Source organism: Glycine max, chromosome 11 (assembly GCF_000004515.6).
Source record: "Glycine max cultivar Williams 82 chromosome 11, Glycine_max_v4.0, whole genome shotgun sequence".
Lineage (NCBI taxonomy): Eukaryota > Viridiplantae > Streptophyta > Magnoliopsida > Fabales > Fabaceae > Glycine > Glycine max.
In genome coordinates, this window is record NC_038247.2 from 8,504,224 (window position 1) to 8,525,831 (window position 21,608).

The 21,608-nt window shown below is 33.0% G+C and overlaps 4 protein-coding genes across 7 annotated transcripts; 1 reads left to right on the forward strand and 3 right to left on the reverse strand.

Annotated features, from left to right (window-relative positions):
* Positions 1–204: 204 nt before the first annotated feature.
* LOC100820348 (uncharacterized) lies at positions 205–3,384 on the reverse strand. Of its 3 annotated transcripts, none has more exon segments than NM_001253956.1 (5): positions 205–397; positions 524–590; positions 1,779–1,845; positions 2,305–2,474; positions 3,056–3,320. In NM_001253956.1, coding segments are annotated over 5 exon segments (639 nt in total). In that variant the 5' UTR covers positions 3,291–3,320; the 3' UTR covers positions 205–297.
* Positions 3,385–6,165: 2,781 nt separating this feature from the next.
* LOC100789689 (GATA transcription factor 7) lies at positions 6,166–8,381 on the reverse strand. Of its 2 annotated transcripts, XM_003538957.5 has the most exons (3): positions 8,220–8,381; positions 7,759–8,099; positions 6,166–7,411 (listed from the first exon to the last, which is right to left on the reverse strand). In XM_003538957.5, exons 2-3 carry the CDS (start codon positions 8,086–8,088, stop codon positions 6,842–6,844), a joined length of 900 nt encoding a protein of 299 aa, XP_003539005.1. In that variant the 5' UTR covers positions 8,089–8,099; positions 8,220–8,381; the 3' UTR covers positions 6,166–6,841. The 2 variants fall into 2 exon arrangements, with proteins under 2 accessions (XP_003539005.1, XP_014619472.1); XM_014763986.3 differs by having other exon boundaries at positions 7,759–8,359.
* A 1,919-nt stretch (positions 8,382–10,300) lies between these two features.
* On the reverse strand, positions 10,301–16,665 carry LOC100775442 (subtilisin-like protease SBT3.9). Its single transcript, XM_003537793.5, has 11 exons — positions 16,411–16,665; positions 16,163–16,257; positions 15,802–15,899; positions 14,650–14,805; positions 14,449–14,560; positions 13,677–14,220; positions 12,820–12,917; positions 12,488–12,727; positions 12,014–12,128; positions 11,687–11,921; positions 10,301–11,028 (listed from the first exon to the last, which is right to left on the reverse strand). The coding sequence occupies exons 1-11, from the start codon at positions 16,495–16,497 to the stop codon at positions 10,460–10,462; spliced, it is 2,349 nt and encodes a 782-aa protein (XP_003537841.1). The 5' UTR covers positions 16,498–16,665; the 3' UTR covers positions 10,301–10,459.
* A 1,429-nt stretch (positions 16,666–18,094) lies between these two features.
* LOC100777051 (SH3 domain-containing protein 2) lies at positions 18,095–21,608 on the forward strand. Its single transcript, XM_003537796.5, has 10 exons — positions 18,095–18,402; positions 19,175–19,297; positions 19,399–19,468; positions 19,545–19,696; positions 20,081–20,182; positions 20,351–20,551; positions 20,670–20,732; positions 20,865–21,017; positions 21,127–21,201; positions 21,384–21,608. Exons 1-10 carry the CDS (start codon positions 18,343–18,345, stop codon positions 21,498–21,500), a joined length of 1,116 nt encoding a protein of 371 aa, XP_003537844.1. The 5' UTR covers positions 18,095–18,342; the 3' UTR covers positions 21,501–21,608.

Below are 21,608 nucleotides of genomic sequence, written 5' to 3' on the forward strand. Positions count from 1 at the left end.
TGGACAAAAAACTCATTTTAACGAAGTTCAGAAACGAAAGGAAAATGACCAATGTGTAAAATTTATTTATAAAACCGCCAGTAACCTAAATAATAAATTGACCTAAGGTAAGGAAAATGGCCAATGTGTAAAATTGAATTTATTTCGTACACGAACTACAGTTGTCACCGTCGTTCGCCTAAATAGAATGTCGGAGTAGTTCTATAATGCGCCTTGCACATTAGGGGGTGAGGATTGAAATGAAAAATCAACATAAGGGAGCATGAATGTACCACCCATGCAAGGTGCATTGTAGAATTAGTTTAGAATGTCATTTAGGAGATCTTTCACATAGTTACCCACTCTGTTCAAGTTTTTGGCAACACCAGATGCCACCAGGCCTGCATTTCTTTGAAACCTGCATATTTAGAATCTTCAGATGTTAGAAGTAGTAAGTTAATACTACATTCCTAGCATTCGTGTAGCTAGAAAGCACATGCGCACTACAAGAGTTAACTTGACCATGCTGAAAACTTCAACTTGCCTGTTCAAGAACTCTGTCGTATGATTTGGAGGTATATATCTTCTAGGTTGAGGAGCAGCATGTTCATCTTCAAGACAAATAAGACCAGAAAGCCCGAAATGAAAAGGTACAGTAAGAAAAAGTACAAACAAAAGAAGAAGAAAAATAACCCCAAAATTTAGGAATCTTAACTGATAAAATAATTATTCAGAAAACCAGATATAAAATCATGTTTAATATGAAATGATTTTTTGGTGTAGAAATTCATGCAGAATGAAAGAATTATATAGTAAAACAATGACAATTTTTTTCTGGCATACAGGAAGAATACTAGTCTAGAAGAACGAGTCACCTTGTACAATTGTAAATAGGATTGTGTTGAGAGTTCCATGTGTTACATTCACCATTATCTATCAATTGCCCCATTACAAGTGTAGAAAAGTCCACCGATATAGTAGGCACTAGGCAGAGGAAATTGCTTCAAAATCAACTGTTTTTTAAAGTGTTTGATACAGAACTACTAACTGATGAATAATATCTTAAATTAAAAGAAATTCTTTAAGGTTGACAAAACTAAATGATGCTCAAATTAAAAAAGCCCCATTTTTCATTTTTCATTTTGTTTTAAAGAAACTTGAGGATTTCTAGCTATGTTGGTGATAAAGCAGTCCACCATTAATAAAAATATGGTTCAATACACAGGCAAGTGAGAGAAGAAAAAACAATTTTTTTATTGGATAATAGCTAGAATTTCAAAAATCTCAGCTTCTCTCCCAACTGTGAATTCCCAAAATCTGAATACAGAGCAGTTTTTCCCTTATTACCCAACTGCCACTAATAACTGCCAGACTAACATGTTAGACAGGCCCATGGGCCTAATTTCCCCTCTAGTCTCTTGTTCCTTCTAAAATACACTTCAGTATTTGAGTTTCTTATCCTAACACTTGGTAATAAATATATCTAAGCTGTTTAGCACAATAAAGAACAACTTTGAGAGAATGTTAGAAAAGCACACGACAGATGAGATGTCCTACTGCTTGTCTGCTTCTATGACTTTGCATATGAATTTCCAGCGTAACATTTTTTACCTTTTGGGAAAGTTATCATTGATACAAAGAAGGAACACAAAATGACCATCTCCAAGATACCAGATAATTATCCAAATATGCTGAGGCTTTTTTACTATTATTCTTTTTCCAACTAAATGAGGCATGATTGAAAAAGAAAGAAATAACCTAGAACTGTAAATAAAAATAAAAACCAAGAATTTCAATACCTTCAGTTTTATGAGTAGCAGGAACATGGCCTGCATGTGAATTTGAAGCTTTCTCCTCTAAGACCACCTGAAACATGCATTAACAGTGTCATAACTAACACCACGCTTTCATTTACATTTTAAGTGATCACTGATGCACCAGCTCATCCCCACTCTCCATTTTTTAATTTTATTTTATCATGAGGAATGCTAGGTTGCTAGCAACAATCTTGTTGACTCTTACTATTGTGTGGAAATCATGTGAGAGCCCCTAAACAATAAATGAGACCCATTCAACAAGTGAGCTCCACATAAATTTTACCAAGCATCAAAGAGTGTGCTAGAGTCTAGCAGTTCTCTTTTATCTTTCATGACTTCACAAGTTTATTATTTGACCCCCGTAATAGATTTTGCTCACCGCATGATATATGACACTCTAGATTACACAAAATAAGCACTAACTTTGAAGAAACCCATGGAACAAGATAAACCTAGTTAAAAAAAAAAATACATAAACTACAAGGAAAAGGAGGTCAAGATATAAAACCTCAAGACCAACGCAAAAGGGCAATTTTGCTGTTTTATCCTGCGAGTCAGCTGAAGAATCTTTGTTGTCTAAGTAGACAGAGTATCCAACACATGCATACTTGAAATTGGTAAGGCTGCGGCCCTCTTTGGAAGCTTCCAACTCAGATTCTCCGACAACAAAGGGGGGTACTGGTTATATGTATAAGAACATTGATATCAAAGGCTTCTAATGAAATAAAGATTAAACTCTCATAACTCATAAGTAAAGCAAAGGATAGAATATAGAACCTATCCAAAAGAAACATTAAACTATATTTTTTTATCAGAAATTAATTTTTTTAAAACCTTGCTCAGCAGCAAGGATGGCGGTGAATGTAACTTCCTCTCATACTCAATTTCCTAATGATTTGGAGTACAAGCTAACACTCAACATAAGCAAATTAGAATCCAGCTGCAGGCTCAAGTCAAAACAAGAAATGCAATGTCATCTTAAATACGTTGCTCTGAATCAAACTACAAGGTAAAAGGATAGGTGCTCCGCAAAAATCAACAACTATTCCAGTACAGGCCCGCTAAATGGATATCAACATAGCTCGGAATTAATTGATAAATTTTCATTGCGCAGAATACAATATTTTGTTCAATAATAACAAGGTTTAAAAACTTTGACCCACAAAATTCCATTTCACGCATTTTCTGCTTTTACCAATATACAAGTTTTCAAGATTCATCAAAGATATGAATAGTAAAACAAATAGAGGGAGAGATACCTTGCTGGAGTGTTCTGGAGAAACCAACGCATGTGGGGTTTTTGGACTTGGCTTTATGAAGCGATGAGTAGTAGGTGCATCCCTTACACGATTTTCCTTTAGATCCTCTGGTGGTGTGAGGAGGGTTAGGGTTAGGGTTTGGATTTGGAGTTGGATTTGGATTTGGATTTGGATTGCGAGGTTGAGCACCTCCTGCTCCTGGGGTTGCAGCTTCGTCTTTGGTGACCTCCATCATCAATTCGCGTTTCTTCCTTTGTTAAGTTCCCATGTCTGCGCTTGATCTCTATTTTCTCTCTAATGGAAATACATAGGGCCGGGGAAAGACGACAATTCACCACAAAACGCAGCAATGGATGAACGACACACGACCATGCGTTTTGGGTTGGGCTTGATTTTGTTCATTTTGGATCTGATCACAGGTCCAAACGCAAAACTGGCTAATCTCTCTCTCTCTCTCCGATTATTATTCAATCATGGTAAACTACTCTTTTTATTTAAATTGACTGATTAGTGATTACGAGTGTGGGGTTTTTTGTTCCTATCATTTATTTATGTAGTAACTCTGGTTCTTTTAATAAGAAATAAATCAGTATATTCTTTTTCTTAATTATAATAAATTTTTAATTTTTTAAATATAAATTTGTTATTTTTTCTGTCCAAAATTGGAGAAAAAGAAAATTGTGTAAGATTAAATATTTATTGAAAAAACACACTTATATTTTTATTATTCAAAAATTACATAATAAAAAACAAGAGACAACACCACAAATGAAATAAAAAATATTACAAATTTATTTAACTAAGTTCAAACACTCGTCCTTATATCCAAAACTTCAACCTTTATTTAATGTGATTTAGATATCCATCTCTAATCTACTATCTACTCAACATTTTAGGATAAGTTAAATAGACTTATAAACTTTCTCTCGATATAACCCTTCTCTCTTATCTAGGGTGGTGATATCCTATTGAGATTAAATATTTTTTTTTATCTAAATAACTTTTATATATAAACCTAACATCATAATTTTAAAAGAGAAAATAAATATCTAATTTATATAATACATCTTTAAATAAAAAGAGCATCATAAAAATAAAATAATATTCTTTTTTAAATCTAAATAATATGCTAGAGAATTGAAATTATAAATTTAAATTATTTCCCAATAATTTTCTCTTCCTTCCTCCTGTTCAGAGCTTCCAAACCATGGAATGAATAGATTTTGTGGTATTTTTCTTTCACTCACAATCATTCTTTTCACTTTGAAACAAACAAACCATTATGTTTGGATAATGAGATTTTATATAAAATGTAAAAAAAAAAAGAATCAATAGAAGTAAATAGGTCATCCGGTTAAAGAATGATAATTAAAAACACTGTGATTGTAAGATAGTTATTCTAATATATATATACATAAAAAAAATCATAAAATAACTTTATCTCAATCAGATAACTTTTAAATATTTAGTTTTTTAACTTATAACTTATTGTTTATAAATTTCAGTTAACTTTTAAGTTAATTTTGTTAAACACGTCTTTAAATGATGTCACTCCCTTCGGCTTCAACAAAAATACTAGTGCGCCTGGCCCATCAACCATTCATCAACCACAATAAGTGCATATGTGACTTTTTTGGTAAGGGCTCGCTATCTTTGTGAATTTCAAGTGTTTTTTGAGGTTTGTAGATTTAAGACACTTTGAAAAACTTAAAGGGATGGTTTGCGTAAGTCTTGGTTATGCGATGTTAATTTCGTTGCAACTTGGTTAGGGACTTGCTTATATAGAGAAACTCATAGTTAGAGGATATCAAATAAAAGATGATTAGATGAGTGAAAACTGAAAATTATTACAGACATACTAAGAATTTATTTCTTGTCTATTTATGAAAAATATATACAATGTTTAAGAATTAATTAAAGATACGAATATGATTAAAAATAGTTGCTATTATATTAAATTATAAAATAAATAAAGTAAAATGCTAATCAATATTTAAGAACACTGATTAAGAAAGAAAAGAGTAAACTTTTTATTAACAAATAGTACTGTGACTTTATTTATGATTTCTAATATATCTCGAACATAATTTTCAACAAAAAAAATCTTTTAATTATTAAATTAATGTCCTTAACTAAAATCAAAAATAAAAAAATTTATCTTCAAAAGAAGCTGTAAAAGAAAAATGTTCAAAAGAAAGAAAAATACCATTTTCCGTGAAGTATAAGTCATGTCTCCTAACCATTAAACATGGAGATGACTCATCATTGATGCATGTAGCCACAAACACAAAGGTAAAGTATTATTACTCGATCTTTTTGTAGGATTTTTCTTTTTACAAAGTTCGTCTATTTTATTTAAAAAAAACTCTATCCATATTATCTACTTTATCAATTATTTTTATATAAAAATGCATTATTTACTAAGATAAAAATAAATTAACAATTTTTTTTATTATTTTAAGAAAAATTATAATAAAATAAATAAATTATTAATACATGTAATATCACATATTAAATCCTTTTTTTTTAAATTATACTTTTTTATAATTTTTTTAGCAACTTACTAATGTCTTTACATCATTAGTTAAGAATTTTTTTGTTGAAATGGGCAAAATTACAAATATTTTCATCATTTTTTAATGTATTCATGTATAAATTTTAATAAAAATTTATTTTTTATAAAGAGACAAACAAATCATATTATTTATTCATTAGCTAAAGTATCAAGTTTTTATACTTGTAATTATGTTTTTGACGGTATTTTTACTTGTATATAATATTTGATCTTTAACTGTAAATGAATTGCCATAACTGATGGTTATCTTAAAAAAGAAAAAACCACTGGTTAGCAATTAAGAATTTATAACTACTATATAATTATTTATTTTATTGCAAAATAATTATTTTCTCAGACTATTTTAACACATATAAACAAATAAAAGAAATAAAATACTTAATAATTTTTTTAAAAATTAACTTAATATTATTATTAATTTATTTATAAATTTTATAATTTACTATTAATATTATACAAAATATATGTAAAAAAATAATTATAATATAATTTTTCTTTCTTATACCATAACTATAATAAAACAAATGAATCAGTATAATATTGAAGGACAGAGATAACAATAAGTTAATAATAGTAGTCCACCTCATCCTAGTTGACCAATCGATTTGGCGGTAGCACAGTATCCATGGTCTCAAATAAAGGCCACTAAAACTTTAATGCTTCAATCCCTCTCAGCCCCACCTCTCCCTCTTACACATAAATGCACACACTCAAAGAATCTCACACGCACACCGCTGAATAATTCAATCAAGCTTGAAAGAGAGGCAAATAAAATATCAACCCAACTTGAATATATATATATATATGTGGCCAACAAAGATGTCCTCATAAGTAATTAAATTTTCTCTTTCTCGATTTTATTATACTCAATTGATCTAGGAAAATGGGATACATGCAATCAATGCCTTCCTAATGTCCATTACTACCACTTAGTTCCTCCCTAGCTCACTAGCACTAATTTAAATCACTACTCACTAACCGTGGTACAAATATCAAACCGGCTCAGACCGGTTCGTTGACCTATTCCTAATCTATAGCCTATTGGACTCTAAAAAAACTACTTAAACATAGTTTCCTTGGATAGCCTAGTTAGAATTAAAATTTTATCTCAATAATGCAAACTTTTATATGCATATAAGAGGTAAAACTTTAATTCTAACGAAAAAATAATACTAGCACTCTACTCCATTGTAAATTTTGTCTAACAAAATTTAATAATTTGGGATCAATTGTTTCCGGTCTGAACCAGTAACGGATTCTGCTATCTGTTTTTTCCATCTCATCTCCAACACTCTACGATGGTTGTTAGAGTGAATGTGGCCACAAAAGGTCGGGCTACAGGCCGGTCTATACTCTGGAAAAAGCCGACCAGACTTGAATCGAACCCCGCAAGCGTTGCAAAGTGTTTTGGGCCCTAGTGGACCGATCCTCCATTGCGGTGTTTTCTGCACCTGGCAGTGGCTACAACGTCGCAGAGACTGGGCCCCACCGCTTTGGGCCTCAACCTTTTTCTTCTGCTTCTTAGTCACCAACTCGCCGAACCCAACGGAGCCAGCAAACACCGTAAAAGAGGACCAGACACGAGTGTTGGGCTTTCTAGGCTTTTCAGTTCTCGACTTTCTCGGGACTTTTGAAACGGTTTGGGCCGGGCTCAATCTGGATTCCGGTTCGGCCCATACTCTTGTTTTCTTGGAACAATGAATGGGGTACAATATAGATAACTCCGGGAGAGAATCATCCACAAAGTGAGAAACCCATTCCAAGTCTGCCACATCATCTGCCTGCAAAAATTAATTATTTTGTTGTTTTTTCTTCACAAAACCATGAATTAAAATTAATGTTTAAATATATTTTTAGTATCTATAATTTAGTATTTTTATCATTTTCATTCTTCTAATTTTTTTAATCATTATAAAATGTGTGTTTTGTTTTTTTTCATGAAATATTTTTAGATAACAGTAGAACAATATTTTGAAAAATGTCTTTTTTTCATCTAAAACACGGATGAAAAAGAAAACAGTTAGGAATATAAGGAGAAAAATAAAAAAAATACTAAATTATATGGAAAAAATGTATTTAAGCGTAAAATTAATTGCAGTATTTTTTTATGAAAGAATTGAAAACTCACCGGAACTGACAACTCGCCGGCGAAAACATAGTCGTGGCCGCCGCCTCCAGCGGTGGAATTAGAATTGTTGTCGTCTTCGGCTCTGTCCTGCGACTGCAAGGAACCGGAGGTGCTGTTTTTTTCCTCGTCTTCCTCTTCCTCGTAATCATCGAAGTCTTTTCCAACTTGGAATTCCCCGTTGGAAAAGTCAAGTAAGTCGTCCATGGAGAAATCTTCATCGGCAACAACGTTGTTCGCGTTAAAACATAAAATCTCGTCGTAAATTGCTTGAGGGAAAATAAACTCTGTCCGCAAGCTTGGTTTCAGCGCTTTCGCCGCCGCAACTTCCATTTTTCTTGTTCCTACAGAACTCAAATCTATTATTGTCACGACAGAATATTATTTTACGCGGTTCTAATTTAATGTTTTTTTTTCCTTTCTCGGAAACACAAACGTTATTGGAGATTTAATGGAATTTTTACCTATTGAGAAAAGAGAGTAGTGAAGACAGAGAAGAAAGGGAAACCGCAGTGGAGTTTCCTTTGGTTAGGCGAAACAAGCGTTTGAGTTGAGGTATTGGTGTTATCTTTTATCTCTCTATAGTTTTTGGTTTCTTACAAGTCAGTATAGCATTTTCGTTTTAAATATGGGAGTACTAAATTTTCCTCGAGGGTCATGCACTAAGGGCGTGACATTTGGTCAGGTGGTGGGGCTTGACTATTATTGATGCCTTAAACTTTGGTTATTTATTTGTTTGTTTTTGGAATGAAGGATATCTATGATGGCTTTGTAAAGTCAAAAACTATGCTGCAATTCTTATCTCGAGAAACTGGCTGGCCCGGTCCAATTTTACGTTACAAACAAAAATGTTAAGGTCACATGCCGGTTTTGACTATTATTATAATCAAAGTTGTGTTGCAGGAGATGAACGTCCGTGTTTGACTAAGTGTGTGATTAAAAATTAAAATGATGAAATAACTCACTCTCTGGCGCTAACAGTTTTCGAAAAAATAGATACCTGAATTCCATAATGAAGTAACCGGGAAAGAAGAAACCGTCTGGGTTGCGCATAGTGCACTAAATACAACTTTTCAACGTTGAATTTTGAGGGAAAAAATCAATACTAAAGGGAAAACGCAAACAAAAACACAAATGGAGATTAGCAAAGCTTTGCTTGGCCGCGTTAATCACGCCTCGTGATGTGCCAAATTTTGGATTATTTCTCCCGCTATTTTGTTTTCTTTTCTAATTCTCCAATCATGACAATGTTGGGACCAAAAGTATTTGTGTAAATTAGATCAATTAAATTAATAATAGTATTATAAGTTTAACTTGAATACAATGCGAGTACAAATATTTACATTATTAATTAACTAGAAATCATCGTATGTATTATTTAAATATATATATATATATATATATATATATATAATTTCTTCCATTAAAATTATCACATGATATTTTTTCAGCTTTATAAAATATTTCATATATTATTTTATTTCACTTTCTTTTTTTAACTTTTCATTTTTCTCATGCATATGTTTTCTTGACTTTTCATATTTTCAAATTTTCAATCCTTTAAATTTAAATTTAAATTAATTATATATATTTAACAAATAAAAATTAATTTTTAAATAAATTAAAAAATATTTTCATTTCATATATTGATATTAAATAGAGAAAGAATAAAAAAATCATTTTATAGTCACAAACTATTATTTTTCACCCATTTAGAAAATTTTATTCTATTTTAATTTTCCTTTTGGAGTTTTAAAAAAATTATTTAGATAACATTTTTGTAGTTTGATTTTTTAATTTTTTATTCATAATGTATCTTAATGTTACGGCATATTAATAATATTCACATAACTTACCTTAAAATTATTTAAACAACATTGTGTTACTTATCCCACCCTTCACATTCTTGTAAATTGTGACATTTGCCATTTTTCTAAACAAAGAAAGTTAGTATTTCCTTATAACATTAATGTTTTTAATTAATAGTAATTCTTCTGCTTCAGATTATATAACATTTTAAAAAAGTCATTCCAAAAATATATGTCATTTTATAAAATCAATATTTTTTTTTCCAATATCACCCTTATTTAATATATAGTGATAGTAATGTATAGTAAAAATAAATGAGTTGTTGATTAGAGATACAAATGGTATACTAAAAAATGACAAATGTTAACCATTGTCCTAAAAGTCAAAATATTTAAAGTAAAAATATTTAAAGTAAAAAAAAATTTAGTGGGAGATGAAAAATTATATTATTCATATTTTTTTATTTCTTATTATTTGCATAATAAATATTTTATTTTATTAGTTTTTTAATCAATATCCTAAATACACTAATTAGTAAGACCTTTCAAAAGCCATCTATTCTTTTTTAAAAAAAAAATAAATTAATTATATTCTTTAAAATCTTGGTCAAATATTGGGTCTCATATGCTTATCCATCTATGCATTGTCTCAAAATTTTCTTAACAAGTGTTAATGACAAAATTGATGTTAAAAAAGGAATTTGGATTTTCGCATAAATTATGTCAAGAAGTTTAACACAAATTATGACACAGAATGCAATTATTAAATATGAAATGGCATGTCATTTTCAAAATGTGAGGGCATTGGGTATGATGGGAGGCAAGAATGAGACCGAACCATCATATTAGTACATTATTCTTATCATTTTGTGACAGTGGTAATAATGATCATGATATTATATTTGTCCACAAAATTCATGTACTGCAGAGCGAACTGCCAAGGGTATTCTGACTTCATGCAACCCATCTTCCCATAACAGGTATCCAAATGAGAATCTGCTTTGAACTCGTAGCTTGGAAGAAAAAGTTACCTTGAATTTCATTTTCTTTCTTTTGGAACTAAATGCTAAGGTTGATGGCTCAACTATAACTGATATTCCAATTGGAGCAACAACACGAGCAGTGTAGTTTGATTTAACTGGACCAACATTAGTGACTGTTCTTGATACCGTGAGGGGTTGCTTTAGCTCTGGAATGGTAATAGAAGGCAGGTTCATGTTTAAGAGGAACTTGTGTGATTTATGGCATTTGGTAGGAAACCCTGTCAATATGCTTATGGCGGTGTTGTTGTAGCCCATAGAACAGAGGAAACGAATGTAGTCTGAGTTTTTCATGTCATATACAAGACCAGGATCTGTGACTTTGTTAGGATCAACATGACCACCACCGTAGTCAAATGGGTCAGCTTGTTTATGTGGTGCTCCCTCGGCCCAAATATATTCCTTGTATTCATTTTTCAGAGAAGCTACATCAAAACCAAAAGAAATTGCTCAAATTAGTGCCTTCCATAACTTCGAGAAGGGACAAGTGATTAGTGTGTGTGTGAGGATAAACATGTCCGTTGATGGAAAAATTGTTGTTCAGGATCATTAAGTGTGCATGATCTCAATTAATTTCTACATATTTTTAATGTTAAATATTTATGACATGATTTAATAATTAATCTTTGATTAAAGGTCCATTTATGTTTAAAGTTGACATTTAATTTTGAGATAAAACACTATTTTTGTTACGAAGAGATAAAACTCTATTAAGGATAAGAAAACAATAGTAAAAACGGTTAAAAAAATTTTATTTTGTCTTTAATCTATATCCTTTGTGAAATACTCTCCTGTTGTTATTTATAAAATATAGTTAATAACTTTTTTTTGTCCTTTATTATAAGAGTTTGTTTTTCTCATACATTAATTCTTTTTTGACTGAAATATTTTAAGTTATCTCTTTCTTTCTAGTGGAGATTAGAGAACATGAAAAGATTTCCAATACAATTAATAATAAATTTGAAAAATATTATAATTATAAATAAATTTAATGATAACAATTAATTTAATTAATAAACATAAGTTACTCAATTATATTTTATAATTAGAGACAGAAGAAATAAAAGATTAGTGGATATTTACCTGTTGTGACAAGGGCAGACTTAATTGCTGCCGGGCTCCAAGTTGGATGGATAGTCTTTATAAGTGCAACAATACCAGTTATGTGGGGGCATGCCATGGAAGTTCCTGATTCAATGTTGAAGTTAAGGGGATGTAACTCTGTCTCATCTTCATTTTCAGCATCAGATACCAAACGGGCAGAGGAAGCAGGTGACCAAGCCGCCAGAATATTAACCCCAGGAGCAGCAATGTCAGGCTGCGCCACATTCATCGATCATAAACATAAAAGCTTTACATTTTCGTTAAGATAAAAACTATTGCCTTGATGAAGGAATGAATTATCAGAACCTTCAACACCGAAGGAGACAGAGAACTTGGTCCCCGCGACGAGAAGAATGCCACTTCAGGTGATAACTGTCGCCCCACAACTGTTTTTGTCTTGCTAAACTTTATTACAGGATTCCTACAACACATGCATCCATCACAAGATAATTTGGTCCATGTTCCCAAGACCATGTTATTGTTATGTAATAAAAAGACTCTAGTGCAATCAACAATATTATGCTTTCTTAAACCAATATACTCATACATCTTCTTTTTAATTCTTACAACCACTAGGATATAGACTCTAACAATATTTTAGAATTTGAGTTTAGACTCAACTCAATCTTATGAGGTAAGAATTGTCCACACTTATATACATAATTTTGACTATATCACTAGTCAATGTGGAATCTCTAATAATAACAATGTGACTATTACTTTCTTACATTTGACAGACTTGTGCATAAAGAATAGATGTTGCTCTTGCATAGTACTCACCTAGTTGCTTCCATGTATGATAGAATAGTTGTTCCCGTAATAAAGTCAACTTGGACACAGGGTTTACTCCACGATGTATCAACATCTTTAGTTGGAAACTGAGCAAATATGAGACCAGCGCCTCCAGCTTCTGTTACTGTTCTTATAGCAACTGTGGCTGACCTCTGTGACCGAGACTGGAAACACAGAATTGCTTTTCCTTTTGCTAAGGTTGAATTCAGGCTCCCAGAATTGCAGCTCCTGATCAGAAAACAATAAATATGCACTTTCACAGTCACACTCCCGGCTTCACAGGGATATGAAGCTAACAGGAAGTTATTAAGGAAATTTACCTTGCACTTTCTTCATCAGAATCTGAAGCTGCTATGTCTTCTCCAAACACAATAGGATAAAACTTGCTCAAATCTTTCCCTGTATATAAACTCTGACCCTATATGAGGGAAATAAAATATAGTTGTGTCTGCACTGCAAACGGTTAATCTTGCATGTATGCAAACTAGTATTAACACATAATTTGTGTCTGTTTGCTCAGTTAAATGTTTAAATTTAGGTGCTTCAAAGCAGGTGAAGCTGTACATAGTACATAAAAAATTTGTTTTTAATTGCAACTATTTTGGTTAGTGTTTTTAGTTTTCCGATAAATTAAGTTATATCACCTTGAAATCTGAAAAGAACATCCTTCAGTCTAACAAGCTTTACTTACAGAATCATAATAAGATAATAAACCTTCCCTTTAATTGCTTTAATTACAAGCGTCGGTCACTTAAGTCAAAGTATAGTGGAAAGGAATTAAGTGAATGATATTTTGTAACATTTTACAAAGTCAGAGACTAAGGTGAAAGTTTTATTATGAAGTCCATGATTAAAGTGATTAAAGTAATCAACGCTTACAATCTTATTAGGATCAAAGTGGTGATTTACTTGAACTAAAGACTTGCAGGCATATCGAAATGGATGTAATGTTGTTTCATGCTTGAAATGCCAAGCTATATTCATAAAGAAATGAAGATCCATAACTTTCATCAGAAAATCCTAAGCTACGCTCATCTCAATCACTAAATAACTTCTTGGTCCTTGTTCGAATCATAATAACAATAATAACAGCTTAACATTTATTAAGTGTTTGAAGAATTTTGTGGTGAAAGTGAAACATCACAGCAAGCACAACAAAGATGAATTGATGAAGTACCTGTAGAGTTTGATTGTTTCCCAAGATAATCCTAGATGAAAATTCTCTATCAATGGTACTGGCAGCAACGGTAACAAGCCAAGGAGCAGTGTTTATGACAGTTTGGGGATATGGACCAGAATTGCCACCAGAGCATACCACAGAAATTCCTTTGGCTACAGCATGGAAAGAACCAATGGCTAGTGCGTCCTCAACATAAGTAGGAAGTGGAGGATCAGAGCCAAGAGATGCTGAAAGAATGTCAACCCCATCAAATATCGCGTCATCAAATGCCGCAAGAATGTCAGCAGAGCTGCATCCTCCAGTAGACCAACAAATCTTGTAGATGGCTAACCAAGCTGATGGAGCACCACCTCTTGCCAATCCTTTAGCTAGTCCCATAAAGCTTGCATTTTCTACTGCAACGCCGGCTGCAGTAGATGAAGTGTGAGTGCCATGGCCTGATGCATCTCTAGGAGATAAGTACTCTACCCCATCACTTGTATTTAGTTTGCCAATTTCAGCTTCATATCCTTTAATATACCAACGTGCACCAATAATTTTACTGCCATCATATCAAAAGATACCATCATCTAAGGCTACATTTTTTGACCAAAATGTTCAAAGAAGAAAATTAAGAGTTTAATTTCTATGCACCATCAGCCTAAAAAGTTTTAGACTGATTATTATAACAGTTAACAAACTTATTATAGATGACAATTTGTGATTAAACAACAGTCAGAACTATTTACTCAAAATCTAAATGACTAGAAATAAACTTATTATAATCAACCTGTTGCAATGGGAGTGGTCAAAGCTTTCACCTTCCTGGCATATACCACGCCAATGTAGAGGAGGATTGTCCATGTGCTCATCTCTAAAGCTCTCTGACTCAGGCCAAATACCTACAGAGCAAAGAATCAATTATGTAATCACAAGCCCATTTTATGATTTTATTATCAGGCAAATGCATACACAGCAATTCCATACTAACCAGTGTCCATGATGCCGATGATGGTGCCTCTTCCAGATTGACCCCTAGAAAGAGCACCGGTTACTATATCTTGCTTTACGTGCAAGAAGTCCCAACTTCTTGTTGTGTGAAGACTAAGAATTTTATTAGGAATCACACGGACAACCCCTGGGAAATCTGCATGTACAAAATGCAGATAAGGAGAGAAAATTATTACTACTACTTGGCAGAGCTCTGATTGAGATATGTTAGAGTTCTCACGCCAATATATAATGATGCAATCAAATAATCCGAATTACAGATTTTCATGTTTTTCTTTGAAATTTATTTCATGGTTATAGTTTTGCTGAACTCACAATAGCATAAAGATTCCCACATCATATACGAGTTCTTTATGCAACCATTTTGACTCACTACCACAACTTCTGTATATTGCTTCACAAAGTACACTATTTACCACCATAACTTTGACATTTTGCTAATAAGAGAGATTATAGTTTATGTATTTGTCAGAGTTGATGCTGCCACATCCTGCACACCATCATGACTTTTCTTTAAATCAGCTTTCACTTTGCAAGGATATTTTCATCTAAAAAATACAGCATGTTGGAATAATCCATGACTAGTTATTGGCTGGTGCTATAGCTAATTGGTTGGTTGTTGGATGTCTAACTATTTAAAGGTCTGTGTGTCATGCTTCTGGGGGCCACTTTCACCATTTCTTAATGAAACTCAGTCATTAATTTCATATAAAAAGGTTTAGATCTCTTCTAACAAAGTTTCCTTTTTAGAGGATAATCGTAATGTTCTAATTAAGATGTCTCTCATAGATAAAGGTAATCGTACGGGTACATAGATGCCATAAATAAATTTTCTAAAATTGAATCAAATTTATCAATTGTCAACGGTTGTTTATCTAACTTAATGACGGCATAATAAGAGGAAAATATTGAGTGTACACTCCATTTTTTGAAATGTATGGAAGTGGAAACAAGAAAGATAGAATGCAAACAGAGAATAAACAGAGTGATAGCAAAGAAAAATAAAATCATAATATTCAACTTTTCATATTAATCTTCAAAAATTTCAATTTCATTTTAATCCTATTTATTTATTTGCACAGAAAGTATTTAGCAATATGCTTTTCCATTGAAACAACTGTGAAATAAATACCTGCAATGAGCTTAGCTTGAGGCTGACTTAAAACTGCAGCGAATCCAGAAAAGCCATGCTTATAGCTATACAGGATGGACCTCCTAGCAGCAACTTTGCTGTTAAAGAAAGAAAAAGAAGAGCATTTCAGATTCTCAATTTTATATTTAAACTGAAAATATTAATTCAAACGCCATTTGTTTTCAATTATTTTCCAGAAAACAATATGCAAGTATTCTCATGTTAAAAATTATGAACATGTTTAACACTTTTGTTTCCCTGACACACTCCCAAGTACACACCACATTTATAAACTCAAATTGAAACTTCAGAGAAACAGAAACATATACACTGAATAAGAACAATGAATTAGAGGGGAAACCTTCCGAGAATACGTAATAGTATGTCAAGGTGAGAGTCTTCAACTAACTGTTGCTCACTCTGGCTCATTCTGTCACCCATATACACAATATGAACCTACAAGAAACCGGGAATAACAACAAAGAGAACCAAATAAGGATGGAAGAGGTAAAAAAATAAAATAACCCCTTATAGCCATTTGAAGATGCTATTAAGGGGGAAAAAAAAATCAAAATATGGCTAGTAGAAAAGAGGAGGAGCATAGTTTACATTGCTTGAGGCAAAGGTGACAAGGAAACAAGATTGTTGCAGAAGAAGTAGTATCAAAGTGATGACTAAATTCCAAGCAAGAGCCATGGGGGAGCGCAAGCAAAACCAAGAATGAGAATCCAAAAATATCACTGTTTTAAGTGATAGTTTTGGCTTTGTAGATTTTGGATAGTGTGTGAGATACCACTGTTTGAGTGATAGTTTGGCTTAGTAGATTTTCATTTCATTTTGGATAGAAAGTGTGTTAGATACTGTTAGTAGTAGGTGTCAAAGAAACCCACTAAGTACCTGCTCCACCACCACTGCCAGCATTTACTCTGGTGGGCTCAGTCTCAGCTTTTAGGCTCCATCATTGATCTTGGAATCTTTGTACCTATTGAGGACCATGAAAATGAACTTTTATTAGTTTAGCACTTTACCTTCCAAAGCATGTCCTATAGCGTTGACTCATATTGGGACAATTGATGGTGATGTCAACTCCTTATACTTGTAGTATTATTTATCGTTTATGATATGCAAAAATGTGATTCCAATGAGGAAGCAGGACACTTTTCTAGCTTGCTTATCTGATTGAATAAGGTGGATGAGAGTTTTATGAATCTCTTGGTATTTTGTGTTGGATTCCTATGGATATAAAAAAAGATGCAAACCCAACAATGTAGCCCATCAAATACAACACCACATAAGCCCACCAAAGAGACCAATCCTAAATTATGAAAGTGTTTCAGGTGCCAATTATTTAGTCATATGGCTTCTAATTGTCCAAACTACAAAGCAATCACTACCATTATAGGAAAAGTTCATGAGGATTGATGCATTTGAAGCAAATGAAGAGTTCGCCCATGCTAATCATGATGAATCATTGGTGATTAGACAGAATAACAGAACCTACATATATATCTTTTTCACACCCATTGCACTACCAAAGACAAAGTCTGCAATGTTATCAGAAGTTGTAAGAATGTAGTATCAGACTTCATGATGGAGAAGTTGAAGTTGCCAACACAAAAACATCAACGTCCATACAAGTTACAATGGTCATAAACTGTATCCAAGCCCAAGTCAATTAAGCCTAGCATGACCATGCTTCACAGTAACCAAGTTATTTTGACAAATTTGCCACGACTTTTTAGCTTAAGGATGTGGTCCCCTGTTTCATTATTCATGTATATAGAAATTAAAAGAAATTTCTAATTTTAACCATTAATTTCACTAAACACTTGTTAGTTCTATTACAAAGAAACAAAAACTTTTAATCTAATTTTACAGAATATGATTTAAAATTTAAATTTAATTTGCTACGCATCTGGTTTGAGTTGTTAGACAAACATTTTCAGCTGGGGAATTAAATTCATATCATAAAAAAAGAAAAACGATAGTTATTTAAAATGAAATATGACTATTATCAATAAAATCATTAATAAATTTTTTTATTTTTTTCACTTTACAACCTATAAATACAAATGGTTAATGTGTAGAAATTTTAGTTTGATTATTGATGAAAATAATCCTTAACCAGACTTTAATGACTTCCAGCTCTGAATTAGTCAAGTCTTTTTCTTCTAATTAACCGAAGGTTAAAAAAAGAATAATAATACTCACTTCCAACAAAAAAAAAAAAAATTGTACTCACCTCATTTCCCATCCCTTTATTTTTCATCTAATTCCTCTTGCCGGGTGTACATCCATATAACACCTTGGTTTGGTGCTTTAGAAGAGTGATAATTGCATTGTAACTGTCTTTATTATTATTTTAAAAAAAATAATTTTTTTTGAAAAAAGACAAGTTTCTCGAGGAAGGATCCAAAGCCCAATGAATGAATGGTTATCGTTTTGAAGAAGCTTTTGATGGCAGTGCTCTGGGACTGAACAACTGAAACTATTAGATTCAATTTATTCGCTCCTTTCTTCACTGAACCAAAATTGAATTGAATGGATGCTATCAGAAAGCAAGCCTCCAAGCTTCGAGAACAGGTCGCTCGCCAGCAACAGGTTCGTTACCGCAGATCCTTCCATTTCTTCTTTGTTCTCTCTAAATCATTACACCTTCTCACGGTTTTCTTTACATTTGGTACCCTTCGTTGCTATTTTCCGATGCAATTTTCGTCTAACTCCGAGCAGTGTGGTTATAACCTTGTAGTAATTGTTGTTCTCGTGAATATGATACCGCAGAGTATTAGATCTAATCGAATTTCATACTTGCATTGCGAAAATCAATAAATGAAAACTGTAGATCAAAGTTGAGTTTTAAATCGGTGTCTTATCTTGCTTACGCGTTGAGCTCGGTAGCTGAATTCAAAATCACCGAGATGCGCATGTCTGTGTTTCGGTGATTAAGCTTAAATTTAATATCTAATCAATAATAGTAGCTGAATTCAAAATCACCGAGCCGTGCGCATGTCTGTGTTTCCATTTCATTAATGGACAAAACTTAGATGCAGTTTCGTTGGTGTTTTTGGTGTTTCTCCAATCAGAATTGTAGTTTTGTAACTGTAATTTGCATAATAAAGGTTTCTATTAAAGGTCAACATAGGTTACTGAGGTGAAACTCCAAGTATGATTGGAGGACAAAACCAAAACCACTTATCCTTTGGAATTGCATGTAGGTTATGTCTTTCCTTAATTAATTGTGATGATTAAGCTTTCGTTCATTTCTTTTTTTTTTTTTTTTTTGGTTCCTGTTTCTCAAATGTTCCTTCGATTTGATTAGTTCCTTTCTCAATCATCGAGGTGCTAATGAAAATTCAGAATTGTTGCTATTTAGGCTGTTCTGAAGCAGTTTGGGGGTGGCGGTTATGGAGGTTCAGATAATGTGGTTACTGATGGAGTGGAGCTCCAGCTACACCAGAGACTTGAGAAACTTTATATATCGACACGTGCGGGGAAGGTGACTTGGTTCTTTGATTTCAATTCTTTTTTTTCATTTATAGTTCATGTCGATTTATCCCTTCTCCCCTAAGCTGATAATAGCTCCAATTGTGGTTTCAGCATTATCAAAGGGATATTGTTCGAGGTGTAGAAGGTTATATTGTTACCGGGTCCAAGCAAGTGGAAATAGGTAAGGTTATGAAGCTTCTATATAACTTTGTTGCAGAAAACACTATTATTGAACTCCTCTATATCTTATTTAACAGGAACAAAGTTGTCAGAAGACAGCAGGAAATATGGTGCAGAAAATACATGTACCAGTGGTAATACACTGTCGAGAGCTGCACTAAGTTTTGCGCAAGCCCATGCTCAAATTGAGAAGGAGCGTGGAAACTTACTAAAAGCTCTTGGGACACAGGTAGTATATACATGTTGATATGTAAGTATGCTTATGTGTGGAGTGTTTATGTATGAGTTCATTGAGCAGTACTTGCAATTGCAAGATTATAAGGTTCAAATCTGACTTCACAGAAGTAATGATGGGGATTTCCCCCTAACTGAACTGGTTTACTGGATATGAATGAGATTTACAGATATTTAAGTACATTTAATCTAATGAAAAAGGAATATGGAGGCCATATTCAAGTTCAATCGTGAATAGAATTTAATAGCCATGCTCGTATACTGAGTTCATCAATCTCACGCTATCTATACTGGTGGCTCATATTATTGATTTACCTAGTGTGTGTTGCCATCTTAGCCTAATAACTATGTGATTGAAGTCATGGTCAATGCCGATTAGGTTGCAGAGCCATTAAGGGCAATGGTGGTGGGAGCTCCATTGGAGGATGCTAGGCATCTTGCTCAACGTTATGACAGAATGCGACAGGAAGCGGAAGCCCAGGTATTCGAGTATTTATCTTTCATTTAACTTTTCAAAACTTGTTGGACATCCTTTTTCATTTGTCACCTGCTTTTTGTAGTCTGTCTTCTGTGTTTCAGTGCATGTTTCATTAATGATTTTATTTTACTATTTTGTGGTGTAATTACTCTGTCTTTTGAACCTAGACAGGCTATTGAAGTTTCTAAACGCCAGGCAAAAGTAAGAGAAATGCCACCCAATGGAGAGAATGCTATGAAATTAGAAGCAGCTGAAGCTAAGCTGCAGGATCTGAAGACAAACATGACCATACTGGGGAAGGAAGCAGCTGCAGCTTTGGCTGCTGTTGAAGCACAGCAACAGAGGTTAACTCTTCAGCGTCTTATAGCTATGGTATTGCAGTTTGCCCTTATGATTCTGCAATTCTTCAATTTAATGAAACCTTGGTTCTTCAGAGTAATAACGAATCATAACTTCTAATTAATACCACATTTTGTTTCTACTTATGAAGGTTGAAGCAGAGCGTTCCTATCATCAAATAGTCCTACAAATACTTGATCAGCTTGAGGGAGAGGTAAGTATTCATATCACGTGGTCATTTTACCATTTATTATCCATGCAGAAGCCAAATATACCATTTGGCAGATAGGTAATTTTCTTTTGTTATAAGCATATGATTTCGTGCTATATGTATATTTAATGATAGGTGACATCAGAGCGACAACGAATTGAAACCCCCACTACTCCTAGTCTGGATAACAGCATGCCACCACCTCCGTCATATGAAGAAGTGAATGGTGTCTTTGCTTCTCAGGCACACAATGGATCAACAGATAGCATGGGTTACTTCTTAGGAGAGGTTAGCATGAGATTGTTTCTACTTTCTTGTACACGGGAACACTTGCAGATAATAAATATTGAAAGCAGGTTACTGCTTTCTTCTTTTGTAACTTCTGCTCTTCTTTCAGGTTTTATTTCCATATTCTGCTGTATCTGAAGTGGAGCTAAATCTATCAGTTGGTGATTACGTTGTTGTTCGAAAGGTTAATAGTTTTCTGCATCTGAATATAACTATATTTTACGATGAACCATTTCAAAACTGACACGGGAATAACCAAGTAGAATGCATTTATACCATTATCATGCAATGCTAACATAAAATCCTTGTTTTCCAAGTTGATCTGATTTTCCTTTGCCATTATTATGGTGCTTACGGTTTTAACAGGTGACAAACAGCGGATGGGCCGAGGGTGAATGCAAAGGCAGGGCAGGTTGGTTTCCGTTTAGTTACATTGAACGGAGGGAGCGGGTTCTTGCGAGCAAGGTGGCTGAAGTGTTTTAACTTTTAAGATTTTCCTGTTGGGTTGGTTTCTTAACCTGCGAATTTTGTATGTATGTTTTGATTTTGTAAAACAAATTGATTTGAGATATAGATGCCAACTTTTCCTTT

Excerpts from the sequence above, each read along its gene's own strand:
- LOC100789689 (XM_003538957.5), bottom strand. The coding sequence starts at position 8,088 with ATGGAAGTTGCGGCGGCGAAAGCGCTGAAACCAAGCTTGCGGACAGAG. Across the intron at positions 7,412-7,758 it reads CCGGCGAGTTGTCAGTTCCG|GCAGATGATGTGGCAGACTT; the intron begins GTGAGTTTTCAA and ends TAATTTTTGCAG.
- LOC100775442 (XM_003537793.5), bottom strand. The coding sequence starts at position 16,497 with ATGGCTCTTGCTTGGAATTTAGTCATCACTTTGATACTACTTCTTCTG. Across the intron at positions 14,221-14,448 it reads GACCACTCCCATTGCAACAG|TAAAATTATTGGTGCACGTT; the intron begins GTTGATTATAAT and ends ATATGATGGCAG. Across the intron at positions 12,918-13,676 it reads GAAACAATCAAACTCTACAG|GGTCAGAGTTTATATACAGG; the intron begins GTACTTCATCAA and ends TCCCTCATATAG.
- LOC100820348 (XM_041006439.1), bottom strand. The coding sequence starts at position 3,290 with ATGATGGAGGTCACCAAAGACGAAGCTGCAACCCCAGGAGCAGGAGGT. Across the intron at positions 2,475-3,055 it reads CTCCAGAACACTCCAGCAAG|TACCCCCCTTTGTTGTCGGA; the intron begins GTATCTCTCCCT and ends ACATATAACCAG. Across the intron at positions 1,846-2,304 it reads CCTTTTGCGTTGGTCTTGAG|GTGGTCTTAGAGGAGAAAGC; the intron begins GTTTTATATCTT and ends TGCATGTTTCAG.
- LOC100777051 (XM_003537796.5), top strand. The coding sequence starts at position 18,343 with ATGGATGCTATCAGAAAGCAAGCCTCCAAGCTTCGAGAACAGGTCGCT. Across the intron at positions 19,697-20,080 it reads TAAAAGCTCTTGGGACACAG|GTTGCAGAGCCATTAAGGGC; the intron begins GTAGTATATACA and ends AATGCCGATTAG. Across the intron at positions 20,552-20,669 it reads TTCAGCGTCTTATAGCTATG|GTTGAAGCAGAGCGTTCCTA; the intron begins GTATTGCAGTTT and ends CTACTTATGAAG.